Source organism: Morchella importuna (assembly GCF_003444635.1).
Source record: "Morchella importuna strain M04M26 chromosome Unknown Morimp01GS024, whole genome shotgun sequence".
Classification (NCBI taxonomy): Eukaryota; Fungi; Ascomycota; class Pezizomycetes; order Pezizales; family Morchellaceae; genus Morchella; species Morchella importuna.
The window spans coordinates 307,722-326,912 of NW_025763421.1; the positions used below are offsets into that span (position 1 = coordinate 307,722).

A 19,191-nucleotide genomic window follows, 5' to 3' on the forward strand; every position below is an offset into this window, starting at 1 on the left:
TATTGTGGGGAGGGAGATGCTCAAAGGTCATTGACACTACAAGCCCCATAGTGGCCCAGTGGGGCTTCCGCGGAGAGAAAAAAGATCCGAGCATTTTTGTTTTACGAAGCAGGGCCAAGGCCCAGGAGGATTTTTAAGCGAGAGGTACATTCTACAGCCTATGAGTGTCAGAGAAAGGGGAAATACCGACCAGCATGATCTTTCGAGTTCTCAAGCGGAGGTCCATGGATACTTCGTTCCGTATCTGTAGCGCTGGATTTCTCTTGGAACCATGGACCCAGCTGCCCTGCTAGTTGATATATCAATAGCCAGTATCGAGTCTTTACAAACCACCCGGGCTATACTAACCACAGAAGAAGACACATCAGAATTAGCCTTCCCTTCGTTTCCATTCCCAGTCCGTGAAAGTGCAGACAAGCAACTCGATAAACCAAAGGCCAAGGCCCAAGGCTCATGGATGCTGACTGGTTCAAGACCCTCCTTCATCATTTGAGATGATAATGAAAAGTATACCCACTGTGAAGCTATCGGGGGCGCAAGGCTCATTGTCTCTCGCGATTTAACTTATACAGCGCGTGGACCCAACAGCGTCGGTAACTTATGATATCACGAGTGATAATCCATGAAGCAACAATTCCCTCCCGCTGGTGCATTTCTATTATATACCACAACCCGTCCGATACGACCGACCAGACAAACATCCAGATATCGTATTAACACTACGATTGGCTTAGAGTTGAAGACGTGCGGATAGCTGCATGAGAATCTAGGGTAAGGGCAAGTCCCGGCTATTAGCTACTACTAATATTAGTAGTAGCAGCAGTAGTAACAGTTGTCAAAATAGTTAGTAGCAGCTAGAGTAGCAGCACTAGCGTTATCTACTAGCACAAGTGGGCAAGTGGTAAAATGATCCTTTCCGAAAAGGCGATGAATGTAAGTTACTTGGTACATACAAAAAAATGACCTAAAACTGAATCCAGAGGCATAAAAAAACATCCAACTACGGACCAGACCGAGCAAAGTGCTAATGGAAAAAAAAACACAATAGATAAGAATGAAAATAAAAAAAGGGGGGAAAGGAATTAAAAGCCGTCCCATTTTTTTCTCTCCGAACCCCTTACTACGCTATGGGTTTGATATCGATACTCACCTGCCTGCGACAGAAGACTAGCACGCTTAGTGGTGCTTCTTCTTCTTACTATGGTGGCTCAACAAGTTCGCCGCGATAGCTCCCTACACACCGCGATCATTAGCCCGCCATTTCCATAAAACAAAATTCTCCGCTCTGCGCCCAACTCAATAGGGAAGGTACATACCCCTACCGCACCTCCGACTTTCCCAAATCCCATCTTACTCCCAATGAACGCTCCCGCGCCGCCACCAATCAACGTACTGCCCAACCCCCTCTCTCCCTCCGCCCCCGGCTGCCCATACCCCGGCTGCGACCCATCCGCATACGCACCAGGCCCTGACGGCTGCTGGTACGCATACGGGTCCATCTGGCCCCCGGGGCCCTGTGGCTGATGATACACTGGCTGTTGATGCTGCTGCACCGCGTATGCCTGCTGCTGCGGGGGATATCCCGTGGACGCCGTCGACGGCGTAGCGGAGGCGGAGCGGTTACCGTAGTAGTCGCCGCCGGTGGGGGGGTAGTAGGGCTGCTGGGGCGGCGGGGAAGTGTAGCCGTATTGCTGCTGGGGCTGCTGGGTCTGTGGCTGCTGGTAGGCGCCGTATTGCTGCTGAGGGGGGTAGTAGGGTTGTTGTGGGTTGGGGGTGGCGCCGTAAGTGTTGTCGTAGTAGCCGGTGGGGGGTTTGGCGTCGGGGTTGTAGGCACCGTATGGCTGTTGCGGGGGTTGTTGCTGGTAGGCGCCGGGAGTGGGGGAGCCGTAGGTGTTGGCTGGTGGGGAGGTGTATTGGCCCGCTGGGGGGGTGTAGGGAGGTGGTTGAGGGGCACCGTAGTAGTCGGACATGATGGGTAGCTTGTTTTTTGTTTCTAAGGTAGAGATGTGAGTATGAGTTTGAGTTTTTGAGGTGTTGTGTGTAGGGACTGGAACTGAATAAGTGTAGAAATATCGAGGTCGAGGGGGGGGGGGGGTGGATAAAGAAGGAGCAGACAAAGAGTGCGGGGTATGCACCTTAGAAGATATGTGTGTGCTAGCTACTTGAAACTAACGAGTAGAGAGAGAATCTACCTATGAAGGCAGAGTAATATAGGTAGGTGATGTCTATGTAACGGTATAAAGGTGGTGTGCAGCCTTGATCCTATTCGCAGACCTCGTAGAGTATTATGTGTATGCAAGATGTAGGTACTACTGCTGTATGAGGTAGAGTATGTAGATAGTATGTATCAAGAAGGCCGTTGAGATTCCAATTGACCAGACAGACAGGCAGATAGATTAAGACAGATAGACCAGACAGACCGCCAGCCGTTGAAACTTGAGGGACCGAAATGTCGACAGCCAGCAGCTCCTATCTTAAATAAACTGCTCAACACCTCTCTCTCCCCCGGTAGTTGGCGCTATCCACCGGTACGTACGGTAACTAGGGTATGTACCTACACACATACCTACATACCAAGTGTAGCCACATATCTGCTCTTCTGCTGCTTTCACCCACTTACTAATGAAGCTGCGTACCACACATGAGGCGGAGCACAAAGAGTCGTCGTTGCTGTGTCACACATCACTTCACTTGCCCCCAAACTCGATCAGCTGTGTGCTCCCGAACTAGGGGAAAGGATTAAAAGGATCATTAAAGGATTGAGTAAAGCACCAGAGGTGAGACGAAGGCGAATCGCCTGCTCCTGCTTCGCCCCCCGCTTCGTCAGTCAACCAGAGTAAAATATATCCCTCCCAGCCTTCTTCTTCTTCTTCTTTTTTTTCATCATCATCTTCTCCGATCTACCATCGAGGCTACAGATTGTGTTCTTTAGGCACACGTGTGGAAGAGAGCACTTACTAATTTACTCCCCTTGTTCTTGTGCCGGGAGTCTCCTGTCCCGAGCTGCACCGCAACAGCACAACTACTCTAGCTCTAACTATATGCACCGCATACCTGACCTACCTTGCCTTGAATGAGATGATAAATAAGATAAATGGATGTAACAACAAACAAAACTCCCTTCCTTCTTCCCCTCCCCCATGCCCACCAGGTAAAGGAGTTAAGAAACCCGAGATCCGCGCCACGCCGCCCAGGAATGAGTGAGCTGGTTATCGTGTCGAGTAACTAGAGCAGAGCATAGTGCCTACATACTCTACCTGTAGAGACCCCACGCTTCGCTGGTGTATTAGATAAAGCTGGATAACCACATATTCTACCCCCCGTCTTACTTACCTACATGTGCCCACCACAGAGAGAGTACCTGGTCCTGGCACATGCTAAGCTTTGCTGTTGTCAAAGCGCACAGAGCTTCCCACGATTGGTACCGGAAATAAAAACTCGATGAGATATTTATGTACAGTCGGCCCCATTTCAATTTCAAAGTGCCGTACTCTAAAGTCTATTCTTCGGGTGGTTCAAAAGAATAAGACAAGCCGTCCAGCAAAATAAAAAATATATATATAAAAAAAAATACATGCATGTCGCAAAACCGGACAAATATAGGTAACTTGGTATCATTCATTTGCAAGTTCTAATAATCCCCTCCGTTTATAGGCCTACGGTCTACCTATTCCGCCGGAGGCTGTTGTCTACGAACCCTAAGAGGCCTATCATCTTCAGGCTCTCTCGCACCAGCTGCGCGGGACAGCTCTTGAGCTTCCTGTCTCATCTCTTCGTCTAACCCCGTCACACGCACGCCGCTAGAAGAAACTCCACTCATAAACCCACCCATCATACCGATCCTACCCCTCAATCCATCCCTCAATCCACCCCTCAATCCACCCCTCAATCCACCCCTCATACCTCTCGCAACACTTGAGACACCTTCGACGCCGCCATGACCAACGAAGGGCGGCGCCAACGTATTTACATCAACCTCAAGATCACGGTTTGAGGATCCCTGAGCTTCGGGAGTGCGTTCCTCAGGTTCAGTTCCGAAGAGTAAATCATCGGTAACAGGAAGAACAAGTGCAGCCGAGTGCCATCCAGCTGCCGAAACTCCCAAAACACAATATTCTCTCTTGTCCAGGCACACGTCTTCTTCTGTGCCTTCCGATTTCTCTGTGGCAAATTGCAATTAGTCAGGATCCTCGAATTGTTGTGACAGAACTGCCTTACCTATGACATCCCACTGAGGCTTACCATCCTCCCCTCTGGGCGGATAACAGCTTTTAGGGTATGGCGGATCCTGGAAGAACACTTCTGCAGCTTCATCAAGAGTTCCATTCTCCCAATGCCACACCACACCTCTACGTTCCGCTTCTCTAAGATCCCCGATTCCAAGGCATCCGCAATTTTGACTCTCTACACCCCAAGACAGTAATCTTCCGTCCTGTGTGACTGCGTGACTGTGGTAGTCGCCAAAAACTATCTGAGCGATTGTGCCAAATTTGTTGAGGATTGGAATGGCTAGTGGTCTTATTTCGTCTTTCTCTTTCTCTGGAACTTCTGGCCGACGGTTGTTTTCAACAGCTCTTCTGAGAAGGTCGGCATCCCCCACATGGACAAGTCCATTCCTATTGTAAACCGCAAACTTCTTGAAAAACCCTGAGATGCGGTCAGCCTTCTTGTTCCTGTATCCCTTCAGATCAAGGATCTCCTCATCCGTGGGTTCGTGCACGGAAAAGTGAGGAAGAAAGACTGGCGGTAAAATAGGGACGCCGTCCCTCTCCTCTATACAGTAAACCCTGCCGCCTGCAGTTACAAAAACAATAAAACCTTCAATAAGAATGAAATCAATGATTTCCTTTTCGCGCTCCAGGTTAGTTGTCCTTTGGTGTTCCTGCGGGTCAAGGATAGGTGCTGTAACTAGGCTCTCCTGGACACGCCTACGATCCTCGGGTTCGCCTATGTTCCTGCTGGTACTGGGGATCCTTTTATCGTGCTTCCAGATGAGAAGGCCATGTCCATATACCAATGCACCACTGCAATCCCACCCACCCACAACCTTCCTAACCTTTCCAACTTCAGTGGAGCTTGAGTACGGATCTGATTTAACAATCCAGCTCTCCGTAAAATCGATTCGTTTGGGAGGGCTCTGAAGGGATTCATAAGAGTAAATCTGACCCTCTACATCAAGAGCAATGAGGTGGTTACGGCCAGCAGAGATGCGCGCGATGGGGGTATCAATCATCATCTTAATAGCATCGCCAGAATTATCACGCTGCCTAAACCCATACTGCCCATTCATCGACCCGTAACTATAAACCTTGCCGTCGAAAGTGAGAAAATGAGTACTCCAACCGCTATAGGGCAGGTAATTAGCTTAAGAACGATGTTTCCTAGTAGTGGAGCTCTTACCCAGCCTTGATATCTACGACAAAGACCTCTCGCAGAGTTCTGATCTCCAGCGGGGTCCCAATGCCTCTTGTACTAGCGGTGATTGGATACGAGTGGCCAAGCTTACCAAGAGCGCTTTCTCCCCAAGTATAGGTGCGGGCTTTGGTGACTGCGAGGAAAAGCCGCATTGTCGGGACATCTTTAAACCGCGGAAGATTGCTGAGACTATATGGGAGCTGGATGGCATCTTCTAGACGTTTTTGCCAGAAGTAGTCTCGTTCGACGACACCTTTTATTTTTTTCTGTCTGAAGCATTAGATGGAACCATTTGATTGTTTAGTGATGGGGATCGTACACATATCAATCTTGAAGACTTGATTATCTCCGTCCAGCCTATATATCCAAAGATATCATGAAGCAGCTCGGCCGCTAAGATGGACATAGTTAGCTACGAGTCAAGCATTACATCTAAGATTATAGGAAGCCTACGGAGGTCCGCTAATGTCGTAGAAGTCATTTTGAAGATGAATTGTGTGCGGAAGAACGGTTCGAGGGCGTATAGTAGTGTAGACTGGAGATGGCGGTGGGTAAATACCAAAGGTACATGTAGATACTTGTATCTGAGCTCTGAGCTTTAAGCGGGGCAAATGACCGCCTAGCTCAGGACTAGGCAGGGGTGTGAAGGCATACGTCACACGGGTTTACTGAGCCACATTCCATCTCAGGTAATGATGCTTTATGGTTTCGAGCATGGTTTGTTTCAGCCCTTGTCAGTTAAGTAAGCTTGGCAGATGTGGCATGCCGTAGAAGACATCATTCGAGTGAGTTGCTGTGCATCGAATTCAGACGTATCTGGTAATGCAGTGGATTTTTTTTTTTGTTTAATTCATTAATTGCATGCAACTTTACAGTTATGGCAATACCCCTGAACTGCCCCTCCTCCTCCGCCTCCTCTCACATATTTCTGACATAGGAAATGAACGCCTCAGAGCCCTCTCTTATTCTATTCCTCGTTTCCCGCGTGGTAATGCAGTGGATAAATACATGTAAGGATAACAAGATATGCCTATGGCGCGAGAAGGCATAGGGGGTGGGTGTGTCAACTTCAGAGGAACTTTTTTTGTATGGGAATTAGAGAAAATTCCACCGTCAGGCTAGGCGCTAGTACCATTATGGGGGTAGATCTCCCAATTCCTATAGATTGATTGGCTGCAAACGCCGAAGTTTACACACCTACCCACCATAGCTTCTCGAGCCATAGTTGCATTCCTTTCTTAGATACATGTACTTATTGCTGAGAAAGTACTACGGGTGCCGGGGTAAGTCTGTAGACAGGTGGCGGTGACACACAAACAAATATTAAGGAATCTCCTCCCTATGCACCGCCACCTGTCTACAGACTTACCCTGGCACCCGTAGTACATCTTAATTGCTTTAGGCAATGATAGACATGGAATATCCCGCTTACCCTGGTTTTAGTAGGCGTGAACCTAGTAATCATAGAATATCACTCGATGTTAGTACCTGCGAGGCTATGTTGATTTATTGATTGGTTCATAAAGTACATGCAGCCTTGCAGCTATGGAATTAATGATGTAACATCAATTTCCGGAAATATTATAAAGTTCAGCCTCCGCAGCCTTGAATTTCACAATTCCTTGTATCAGAGATAATTTCTACGTTTACAACCCTTAAACGCAGTCTCCGGTGGAAATATCCCAATGAGAATGATAGCTTGGTTTGCATAAAGGACTAGCGCTAGTAACAAATAAATACCCCGCACCCGCATTCTTTGAACCTGGACCCTCAAGCCTCAGACCCCGATGATCAGGCTTCACGCTTCAAATATAAGCACCTATAGAATTAACGCTCTACCCTGCTCCCCAACGTTATAGTGAACCAACATTTATACAGTCAGAACCCTAGGGAGGAGGCAAAAATACCATCTTTTAAGAACTACAGTAAGCAAAGTGCACTTTATAATGTAAGACGCAGTTTTCTGGGGCAGTTCTCGGCCAGGCCAGTGAAACGAAGGAAGTCTGTTCCTTTTATATATTTACATGCAGGTAAAGAGAGAAAATTGTGCAGTTTTCACATTTCTCTGTTCGACGGATCCGTGTGAGTATTCCCAGCCGCGCCCTAAGCACTTAAGTGCTCTGCTGTTCGATGCGTGATGCTCGCCTATTAAGAATTTTGTAATATCTAAATTACAGGGTAATAGTTTTCCTCTACACAATACGCGTCGTCTAACTACGAGTCATAATCACGATGATCTTAACGAAGCTGAATAGCGTAGTGTCGAGGTAAGAAGGGAAGGAGCCCAGACATGAGAGATTTAACGCCTTGACAACATGTGCATAGATACTTTCCTATTGTTATCGATATTTTCTCTCTCAACTCCAAACACATACACTATGTAGAGTTATATCCTGTATTTTCGATCATTGACACTTCACCAGAATCATTATGAAACATGCGACTTTCCGAACCAAAGCCCATGAACCCAAACTTGTTCGAACTATGTACGAGCTCACTCATAGGCTACACACGACTGTTTGATTCTTCAAAGGTTGTGTAGGTATCACCAGAATCTACGCCCAAACCCCAGCGAAAGACGGTAGCGATCGCCTACGACCACCGTCGCATGCACAACTTTTTGTACCCAGGGCACCCGAAGTTAAACCAGTAGTGTTGATAGTATTTTGTTTTCAAGATCAATGATTGTCGTGGCAATACTCATTGTTCAGATCACCGTCTTTATCGAAGTACTGCATCTATCCCATCGTAAAGATTTATTTGTTGAAATACGCACTTGAAACACTCCCAATGCAGAACCATGCGGAATCAATATTACCAAAAATAATTTCATTCCGTGAATACTGCACCAATACCACATGATTACCGCATTCTCAACAGTACGTATTAACAACTCAGCTATAATAATACTGTAGGGTCACCGTGTTCATTGAAATGTTGTATTCCGGTGAACGTCTTATTTATATAGCATTGGTTCTGTTATTCCTACAATACGTATTATCAATTCAACAATAATAATACTGTAAGATCACCGTATTCATCAAACTATAATATTTCAGCCAACACTGTAGTCTTACGATGCTGGTGCGCCCTCTAGATCTTAGAAGTCCCACCAAATTACCATATTCCAGTGCACCCCATGCCCACCATATCGCAGCATATCGCTTTTCTTTTATCCGCTGAACCACTTCATTGCCCCACCATAACATATTATCCTGTTTTTTCTTCTATCCGCCAACTATATAGTGGCACGATCCCATCCGCTGAGAAGAGCGAAGTTTTATAGATGAAAAAAGAAAGTGTCTTGATTGGGTGATAGTCTCGTGGCCATCTCCTAAGGGTGCTGTTCTCCAGTTACATCATCCATGACACAGCTTCACTCGTCTCTAACATATCTCATTACTCCCATCACCGTTTCCCCTCACGACCATCTTCTGCCCGCTAACTTGAAGTCAGGTATGTTCAAATCCACCTAAAATTAGATCAGCGAGCGCGCAGACTGCCCACCGAAGAAGGTATTTTCCATACGTAATCACAGACTAACTTCCACTCACTAACCCCCAACCTCTCTCGGAATAGGAGGAAACTTCTTGATTCCATCATTCATGGGCAGTGAGCTCGTCTCTTGCTGTACTTCCTGTGGAAAGATCCATTGAATCGGTTATCAGCTATATTAGTTTCAGAAGGCTGGACCCTCGACTCGAGATTGAAAATTCAAGATGCTAAGGCCAAGCAGCGCCGAAGTTGATTTCAGGCAGTCCAGCTTAACCCCATAGGCAGGATGAGGAGTATATATAAGTTGAGATTCGAACTTCTCCCCTTCTTTCCTCATGTCTCTCTTGGGCTTTGGGCTTCCCGGGTTTTGGGTTCCTCGAAGGGGGCGACCGAGTAGTGGCTATCAATTCAGCGAGGTCCTTTGGCTTCCTGTTGAGCTCGGGACTACGTAACGTTTTTCTTCGTGGGGTTGGCCAGAGATAGCTGGGAATTCTACTCTATGTCTTCTTTTGAGGCATTTACCTCTCCTCAAGTCTTGTCTTTGGTTTCTTGGATTTGAGGCTTAATGTTTAGGCTTTGGACCCTTCCAGAGACTTGAGAAGGCGGTAGGTATGATCAATTAGATTAGGTTCCTTTTGGCTTCTCGTGCTTACCGTGTGTTCTTGTGGGTTCTTTAAAATTTCGGGAGTTAGACCCGTGATAGATAAAGTTGCCATTATAAACTTGTAAAATGGCACAGACAAAAGAGAAAGTTTATTCTCTGAAATTGGATCACATAAACTCACTCGATATGTCACGTGAGAGATTTTGAGAAGCTTCGAAGTCCAGGGCGGAGTACCATGGCCGCATCCAAGTACGTCCTTGAAATTTATCTATCTTATCACTCCGCCCCCTGTTAATCAATAGAACGCGCAGTAGTACCACATCTCCACAGCTATTCATTACGATAATAGCCGGTTTGACCTACAATTGTTAATATTGTTCACCTTAATTGCGGTTAAACAATGACGAAGTATCTTATAACAAATGTGACTGGCGAACAAGGTCAAGCATCCTACCTTTGCTTTAAAGCAGGGCAGGACAATACCTAGCTGGAGCCTATATGACCGAGGTATCTCGAGTGACAACACACCGTGGTCTATCTATCGCAACCTCAGTATTATGCTAAGGACCAATACAGCCCCAGTAACTTTTCCTTTCAACAATTAGCATTGCTCACCCCTCTGTGGAGGTGCCAAGGGGAGAAAATTGTGATCGATCACCGGTGCTTATAGCCAGGTATCGAGTCTCTTAATTTGGGCTACATGTACTTCCGGAATTCGGGACTGCATGTATGTAAGCTTCTCCTCCTCCTCGTCCTCCTCTTTCCTTGATTCTCCTTAGGCTGGCTAGAGAGGATGGAGAGGGGGAAATAAGAGAGAGAAGGGAGAGGTAGATGCGAGATTCCGGTCTCGTGCTCACCACCAATACCTACGCCCGCCCCAGCTGTCGAGTCACCTCACTATTTCCCCCACTCCTGCATGCAAGCGGGGGTTTAGTACCTCGCTAGCACACGCATATTTGACGGGTGGGCGGAGGCGGGGTCTTGCATACGCTGCTCTCATCCTCACTCTACTGCACGTCTAGCTTCTATCAACTACATACATATATGTGCACGACATATAGCACCTCCTCTACGTCGCTCCCTCGCCGACAAACCCGTCCCGCCGATAAATCCCCATGTATGTTCTGTCTTTCTGTATCAAACTACGCTATAATAAAAAACCTACTCCTGCCGACAATTCCATATACTCGGGGCAGGCAATAAGAACCTGAAAATGCAAGCTGCAAGCAGGTGCTCAATTTTGTGTAGCTTTTCGCCAGCCGCGAATCAGAGGTTGTTACCATCAAAAGTCATTTTCAGGTTCTTCTTACCTGCCCCGAGTACATACAATTAAAGGCACCCCACACGCCCGCCGACAATCCCGCCCCCCCCCCCCCCCCCCCGCCGCCGACAATCCCGTGCTCAACATCTACCAACCATCACGATACCTACACTCGCCGACAAAACCGCAGCTCATATCCCCCCACCCCTCACCGACTAACCAGCACAAAAATAAAATATAAAGAAAAAAGACCTCGGCCAAAAGGAACAAACCGGAACCTCCCTTGCTCCGATATCATACACTACGTATGATACATCCCCAACACCTCATACCTCACACACCTCATACCTCACACATCACACACCTCGCACCTCAAAACCCCCAAAAGGCAGCAGCAACAGCAGCGGAACATATCGGGCCCCCACCCCCACAAGCATCCACACCCGGTCCAGATGGCAATGCTTAAACCGCTGCAAGGTTCCTCCCCGAACTTATCCGTGAAACAAGGTTTCTGGGGAAACATGGGGGAAAAAACGGATTACTATGCAGATTTGAAAACAGATTTGCAGGAGTTGCACATGTTGTTTTCCCAGTACGGTGGGAGTCGTGCCAAGTCTCGGTAAAGTACGTGGAATTAAGCTGTTCTAGATATTCTTACATACACGTGCCAACACTAAGGGGAGCTTGCGTTTGCGGCGTTGTCGGAGGAAGGGATGCATGATACCTAGGTGAGTCTTCTCTCCCTCGATGTGAGTTGAGATCTGGCCTTTTTTACCACTGCTGTTATTTTTGGGCTGGTATGGACGGGTGCTAGAGCTCTGTGGGTGAATTCGCCCCGGATACGTTGTCAGCTCCCATTAGGACCGAGAACTTCACGGGCTCTCACTCGAACATATTAGTAGATCTATGAGGAGAGCTCACAACTGTCACCCTATAATTTAGATCGTATTTCCTTACCCAGACCACCACTAGAATAAAAGAAAATAGATACAATTACATTGTACAAAGAAGAAGGAAAAAAAACCCGAGACCCCTAACCGCTCAAACGAAAGTATAACGTGGAAATCTATCTATCATAATGACAAAGTAAAACACGCCCCCTCTTTTTTTGCTTTCTGTGACCTTGATGAGAACGTAATATGGTATGGAAAACGCAAATAACAAAAATACACATCACAGAAAATATTCAACCAGATCCCAAACAAAATTGGAAGAAAGCTTTTGTGAACAGCCAATTATACCCAAATAATCCAAAAGAAGTTCACTCTCTGTGTGGCAGAAGATTAGATGCGGTCCAGAGCTAAAGGGTGGAAATAAAAACTAACCTTGAGACATCACGCCCAAAAACCTTAACCTTGAGCCAATCCATGAGCACCAAAACACGGTTTCTTGTGCTAAAGCACATGGACAGGTACGCTGATCTCCAGAAAAGGTATGTCAAAGAACCACCGGAGGCAAGCTATGAGGGAGGTGAGTAAATAAAATCTAAAATGCCGGGGCTAAAGGGCACTCACGTTTCCATTGAACCAAGTGATGTCTGCAACCGCCTTGTCCATTCCAATGTAGGCCAAAGATCCCTGGTGAGAGTACTCAAAGGGTGACAGCTGCTTGACCTTACTGATAGCCTTGCTCTTCTTCTGGATTTCCTTCTCCAATGCTTCCTGGTCCTCGCCCTTAGCTTCCTTGGAAAGCTCATCCAGGTGGTCCAGCTCAGTCTCCAAAGCTTGAGTACGGGCCATTGTGTTGAAAAGACGAGCCAAGAAAGCACCCTGTTGCGAGGCGACCTGGGCTGTGGGAGCATACTTAGTTGCTGAACAGTCACCGAGAGCCCAGACTCCCTCAGTCCCGTCCACGACAAGGTACTCGTTAACAGCCAAACCACGGCGGGAGTTCTTCTGCTGGGGGAGCTGTCCCATCAGGTCCCTGATAACATTCCTTACAGCATTACCCGTCGCCCAAACCAGACATCCGTAGGGGATGATCTGCTTCTCCTTGGTACCATCGGGCTTGGTCACCTCCGCCTCGATGTACTTGTCCGTCACATTCTTAACCATTGTCTTGGTTCGGACGTCGATCTTCTCATCCTTGAAGGTCTGCTCGGTGTATTCGATCAATGTCTTGCTGAACATGGGCAAGACCTATCGGACGAATTAGAAAAGTTGTGAGTCACACAGGAGGTCATAAACCCACGTTTGGCAGAGCTTCAACAAGGGTGACATGGAAGTCACCGGTAATTCCCGGAACCCATTTCTTGAGATCGTCCTCAAAGAAATCCTGCAGTTCGGCGGCGAACTCGACACCAGTTGGTCCACCTCCGACAACAACCTGGTAAATTTAATAAGCACACCGCTCAAGCTTCAAGATAATAAACCGGAACTGCAATATGTCTCACCATGTGAAGAAGACGCTCTTTCTCCTCCTGCGTCTGGTCCTTGAACATAGCCGTCTCAATGCAGTCCATAACCTTCTTTCGGATCTTGTGGGCGTCATTAATCTCCTTCAGGAAGCATGCATTCTCTCTGACTCCCGGAATGCCTTTTACACACAACCCCAAACATTAGACCAAATCCCAAAAAGTCCATAGTCACATGCTAATCCATTGACTTACCAAAGGTCGCGTTCTCGGCTCCCACACCCACGACAAGGTAGTCGAAGGGAACCTCAGTCTGGTGGATTTCTCCCTTCACGTCTGAATTATCATTGATGATAACAACCCGGCGGTCATTGTCAATCTTGGTTGCCTCGGCCTCGTAGAACTTAACAGATGCCTTCTTGTGACGCAGAATGTGTCTCAATGGCTCCATAATACTGCGGTGCTCCACAGTTCCGGTGGGACAACTGGGAAGCAAAGGGGTGAACAAGAAGAAGTTACGTGGTGAAATGACGATGACATTGTAGTTTTCGGTATCCAACTTCTTGAGAAGGGCAACACTTCCCCATCCAGATCCTAAAATTGCCAAAAATATTAAAACTGTGACTTGAATTGCCTTTCCGGAGGGATTCTTACCAAGAATTACAAGTGTCTTCTTTGTTGGGTCAGGCTCGGTCTGCTCCTTAGGAAAACGTGTCTCGTAGATGGAGTAGGCCAACCAAACGGTTCCCACAATTGCAAGTGTGTAGGTTCCCCTCCATGCGTATTTGACGTATCTAAACCTGTTCTTGGGGGCTTTTTTCGCTGGGGCAGGGGAAGCCTCTGAAGCGTAAGCACGCTTGAACGACGAACGAGTAATCTGGTTTTGAATAGAAGGCTTGAAAGCGGTGGCCTGGCGTTGAAGAATTGCACGAGAACCGCGCGACGCCAATCCCGCAGCCGCAGGGACAGCTCTGAGCTTCATAGCAGAAGACATCATCGTGAATTAACCTTGTACTGAGGAGTTACGGTAATAAGCGATTGTCGTGCCAGACGGACAGGCAGAAGGCGACTAGATGTTTACCTGTGGGGAGAAAAAATATGACGGAGGAGATACGGTAGTAATATCAAGAAATAAAGGGAAAGGGAAAAAAGAAGGGAGGAAAGAAAAAAAATAGCCGTCAAATCAGTGATATGAGAATTAATGAGAATGTAACCCCCACCAAGTAGAAAGTGACGGCGTTGCTGCTGCTGCTGCTTGCTGCAAGACACAACCCAGATCTACCCTCCACGCGGGAAAAATTTTACCGGGAGAAGGAAAAAAAATGTATAATTTGGCCCACTCCGGTCCCCGGGGAAGAACCCTTCCATCCCACACACCCTATCCCCATCGAACCCTTATGTTCTTTGCTTTGTTTCTCTAGATCTCACTCCCACCTGCATCTCTAATCTACGCTCTCTACAGTCCGAGTAATCTCATTCATCCCTCACTTGCCTGTTTGTCTGTTCCCTTCCGTCCCTTTACTCATCGGCGTCTTTCTTGCTTCCCGCTCGTAACACCCCCCCCCCCCCCAGGCTTCTGATATTTGTTTTTTTCCGATAAGAACAGGAATGCCCCTCCAGGCTCCCAAAAAAGGGCGCCTAGCCGTTCCAGTGCACCGGATAAAAGAGGCTGAATCTGGTCCTTCGAATCATGTGTGGAAGGGGAATCTGATAACCCAAGCCAGTCTAGGGCTTAGAAAATGTTCCGTAGAACTGACGTAACTCTCCTCGGTAAGCCTCTTCCATCGGCGGCGGCGGCCAACCACAACCACTGCCCGTGCTAAGGCATCGAATCAGGTACATAAAATACACACAACCGATTATCAACCTTCCCTTCTTCCCCCTTGGTTGGGCTCCACTGAGAAAAAAGAAGTGAAAAACGTGCTTCCCGCTCTACCCCCGCCCAGCGTGATTTTTTTTTCTCTTTTACTCAGCCATGGGGGGAATAATCAATCCATCTGCCTCCTGCCAGCTTACGACTTCACCCTCGCCTCCCGTCTAATATCGAACGAACACCAAGACAGAAAGGCGAAGTTGAAAGGGGGGGTCCGGGAGGATCTTAAGTCCCTCAGCTTAGCTACTTTCTGTACCTATCTCGTGGAAGGGCCAGCGGCCGGCAGGGATTCCAAAAGCGCCCAACCAGGGCTTCGGGCGACGTTGATTCGCGATCCTTTGAGTGAGACAAAGGTTACCCTGCTCTCCGCCGGTTAAAGTCGATACCTATCTTGAGTTTAACCGCTTCACAGCTTATCACCACCCCCCAAATCCGGAGCGGGACCAAAATGATATTTTTTTTTTCGCCCTTCCCACTCTCGCTTCGACCTTCAATGGGATGGGATGAATGGATGAAGACACAACTCCGTGTCATCTCCCTTTGCTGCTGGTTCACGGGAAAATGGAACCGCGGAGGAGGGGGAGGCATATATCACGAATCTCCCTCTGGCCGGTGGTTTGAAATGGCTGGGACTGATCACACGCCCCCCGTCCAGCCCTCCCTTTTATGCTCCAGTCAGATGGTACCTCCCACCAGGAGCGCTCCCGGAAATTTCAGTATCTTTCCTAGAGGGATTGGACGTTCTCATACAATCGATATTATAAAAGGACTCTTCGTATATCACTTAGTTGAGGATGCTCCCGGCCAATACAGGGCTTTATATGAGGACGATATCGGCGATAAGCTAATCTTAATTCTAACCAATAAGTAGATCGAATTTTGGGGATTCTAATGATTGGGGTCCCAATCATGAGTGCTGCGACTAATGTCTTGGCACATGATCATCATTATCACGAAACAAATCTCTAACGGGTCCAGTAAGCTCTAGAAAAGACTCGGGAGTTTCACTCAGTAATTAGCCAGGGCTGGGATCATCAAGAACGACATTCGGAGGCAAACAAAATATCTTCCAGAACCGGTACTTTTTAGAGTTCAATTTTCTGCTTGAGATGCAGGGATTTTACTTCTAAATAATCGTACATAAGCTTTCGAGGTATTCCCACCACCTTCCTTGCCATCATCCCTTCCTTGCGTAAAACAAATAAACTCCATTTCCCTATGCGACCTCTTGAGCACCAGAAATATACAAATTCCCCAAAGCCATTAAACAAAGCAAAAAAGGATAATAATACACAAGGTCGAAAAAGAAAGGAAAAAAACGCAACACCGGAAAGCCGCATAACACAAGGTATCCACTGAAAAACGAAAGAAAGCCGCTTAAACATTTCAAAATCAAAATAACCACCCAATCCTGTGTAATGCAAATATGTCGAGGTTGTCCTTATTGAGGATATGAATAATCAACCGCCGACAAAATATAAAAAAAGAAAACTAACAAAAAAGGAAATGACCGGATTTCCTTAAAAACTATAATCCGGGTAAACAACTGGCCAGGATTGTGGCCAGGTCTCTGTCTGCATATATGGAACAGTCCCAGTCTTGTACTCAGTTCGTGGTTTACCCAACGGCTGGTAGTGCATCTGGTCGTAGCAAAGTGCTGGCGGCTCGGCAGAAGTCGACGGCGGGGGTACAAGAAGTGTGTTAACCCCGCGAACAGGCCTGTATGGAGAATTCCTGTTTCCAAGAATCCAGTTAGGCGATTGTTGCTGCGACGAAAATCCCGGAGTGGTCGGCGACGAGGCTGCAGAATGATGAATGGAGTTGTGTTGCGAATACGGGGAAGTATTTCTGGATTGTGATCCGTAGTTCATGTTGTGGCTCAATGGGCCAATTGATACCGGTGAAATCGGTGGGTGGTTGTATACGCTCTGCATAGCACGTGTTCCCGGCAGGGGTAGCTGATTCGAAGACATAACAGGAGCCAAATTGTGGTGTTGGCTACCAGAAGTTGAGGGGAAAACATTGATCGACAAGCGGGGAACCTGCTGCGACTGTGAAGGTGTAGACAAAGGAGTCAAAAGAGGGAATTGTGTCCCGGAGGTGTTCAACATTGGCCCCATTGACCTTGTAACCCTCTTTGTCGGCGGTTGCATCCCAGCTGCTGAATCATATGGTCTCTTCCTAGACAACGCCTGGAAATCAGGTTGTGGCATTGGGGTTATTGGCGAATGAGCCGGCATCAATGAAGGCACACCCAGCTGGTGGGAATATCCTGGCATTGAAGTCGACGAGGAATATGGCGGAGATGAGCTGTTTGAAGGTGGCGGTGAAGGCAGTGATGGCGGAACAATCGGTAAAGTCGGTGTAATCGGGGCCGGGATCCTAGAACCAATCTCAATGGGCGCCCTTTGTGCCCTATCCCAAAACGCCCAAAAACGACCCAAAGTCGTGTGCCACCCATTCCAATCCTCACTCGACACAAACAAACTATATCTCATATTACTCAGGAATTCTACCTCCATGATGTGAATCTCCTGCACTGAAATCCCAGAAACCTCAGCCCAGGTCTTGTTTGTGTACGTATTATCGTCCAAGACTAATTTTTAAGTCAGTAAACACAAAACGGCTAAACCCGAGGCGATCGTTTGAGACAAGTACTCACACTTATTTCCCAACATCAACGCCACGGTAAGCAGCCTAAACTCGCTACCGGGCTTTCCTTTTACAGAAGGGTTGCTCTTCTTCAATCTGTAAATGAACAATAGCGCGAGTAATATGACGTTCTGTGACACCTGTGTGGTAGACAGAATAGTTGTGACCCATTTTCTAAATCCTAGACTTGGCATGGCGTCGGGAGCCAGTAGACCTTGAGGAACAGGGGTAGTGGAAGATTCCGCAACTCTTTGTAGAAGAAGCGAAGATTCAAACCAAAACAAACATGTGATCTATACCCCGGCCAATATTAACTAACGCTACTACACAGTACCTGGCTGGACCAATGATGACAAACCTGTGCAGCAAACTCGGCCAAATTGGCCTTGGTGTTGTTTATCGAGGCCGGCACTGTCATCGACGCCGCGGCATTGCTCGTTGAACTCCTCCTCTTTGACGACGATGACGAGGACGAATGCTGCTCGGGATGTGCAATAGAATTCCTCCTCGAGATCGGCGGGCTCTCTCTTCGCCGGGTAATGTAGTTTTGATTTGACGACGACGACTGAGTATTCGACATTCGGAAGCTGTCAAGTGATTTTGGCACCCCGTTGCCCGCAATTGGAGGCTCAAACTGTCGAAGCTGCTGGCCATGGTTATACGATGGAATAGTGCCCTTGTACCCTGAAGCCATATCTGGTGGTGGTGTTTGAAGCCCCCGGCTCACCGACTGTGTTGGCTGGTATCTTGAGGGCGCCCCCGTCGATATGGAGTATCTTCGTACATTTGAACCTAGACTTATGGGTGATCTTGGAGAGTCAAAGTTGTTGAATATACCTGCCGGGTGGAAGGAATGGGGACCTTCGAGAGGTTGGTATGCTGTGTGAGGATGCATGATGTGGGGTCGGACTGCGATATTCAACATTAAGATGGAGGGTGGGTGGATTGATGTAGTTGTATAATTTTTTTTTGTGGGAAGAACCAGATATTGTAATGTACACTTGGGGGAGGATAGGATAGATAAATATAAAAGAGAGAACGTCAAAGAAGAAAGGCCCGGCTATGGTAAAGTATTAAAGTAGTACCGAACGCGTCTTAGTTTAACCCCGCAGGCAGACAGGTCCCCTGGTGATAAAGAGTGAACCGCTATGGCCTCGTCAAGACAGGCAGGCAAGCCAGCTGAGCAGGGAAGAAGTTGTAGTGGCGCGTAGCCCCAGAAGTAGCTGTACGATGGATGGGACTAGCGGCGAGTAGCCAGTGCCAGAAGTGCCTCTGGTGTATGGTGGAGTGCGTGGGAAATGGAAGCGGAAGAATGTCAGAGGGAGAGCCCAGTGTATGACCCGGAATTGGGAAAAGTATTGGCGTCATGGCATGGGGTTCAATGTGTGGGAAGGAATTATAAGGAAAGGGCTTTCGTCGAACCCTTGATGTAATTATGGAGATGGGGCTTTGCCACTACTAACTATTACAAAGTCAGCGGCGCGTGCCGGGCGGAGTGAGGGAGGAGGGCATGGACATGCGCGTTCCGCTAAGCTGTG

The 19,191-nt window shown here is 47.7% G+C and overlaps 3 protein-coding genes across 3 annotated transcripts; all 3 read right to left on the reverse strand.

The window, feature by feature from the left end:
* Window positions 1-1,176: 1,176 nt before the first annotated feature.
* Window positions 1,177-5,896, reverse strand: LAJ45_07517 (uncharacterized protein; the record flags this gene model as incomplete). Its single annotated transcript, XM_046117074.1, has 14 exons — window positions 1,177-1,233; window positions 1,317-1,897; window positions 1,969-1,993; window positions 2,136-2,158; window positions 2,421-2,469; window positions 2,537-2,554; window positions 2,621-2,685; window positions 2,773-2,803; window positions 2,959-3,003; window positions 3,698-4,161; window positions 4,219-5,345; window positions 5,401-5,681; window positions 5,735-5,808; window positions 5,869-5,896. 14 exons carry the CDS (start codon window positions 5,894-5,896, stop codon window positions 1,177-1,179), a joined length of 2,868 nt encoding a protein of 955 aa, XP_045969719.1.
* A 6,140-nt stretch (window positions 5,897-12,036) lies between these two features.
* LAJ45_07518 (uncharacterized protein) lies at window positions 12,037-14,125 on the reverse strand (the record flags this gene model as incomplete). The annotated part of the gene is made up of 7 exons (XM_046117075.1): window positions 12,037-12,043; window positions 12,101-12,234; window positions 12,290-12,913; window positions 12,966-13,100; window positions 13,168-13,310; window positions 13,384-13,722; window positions 13,783-14,125. The coding sequence occupies 7 exons, from the start codon at window positions 14,123-14,125 to the stop codon at window positions 12,037-12,039; spliced, it is 1,725 nt and encodes a 574-aa protein (XP_045969720.1).
* A 3,075-nt stretch (window positions 14,126-17,200) lies between these two features.
* Window positions 17,201-18,347, reverse strand: LAJ45_07519 (uncharacterized protein; the record flags this gene model as incomplete). Its single annotated transcript, XM_046117076.1, has 4 exons — window positions 17,201-17,383; window positions 17,518-17,597; window positions 17,664-17,946; window positions 18,012-18,347. 4 exons carry the CDS (start codon window positions 18,345-18,347, stop codon window positions 17,201-17,203), a joined length of 882 nt encoding a protein of 293 aa, XP_045969721.1.
* Between the last annotated feature and the right edge of the window lie 844 nt (window positions 18,348-19,191).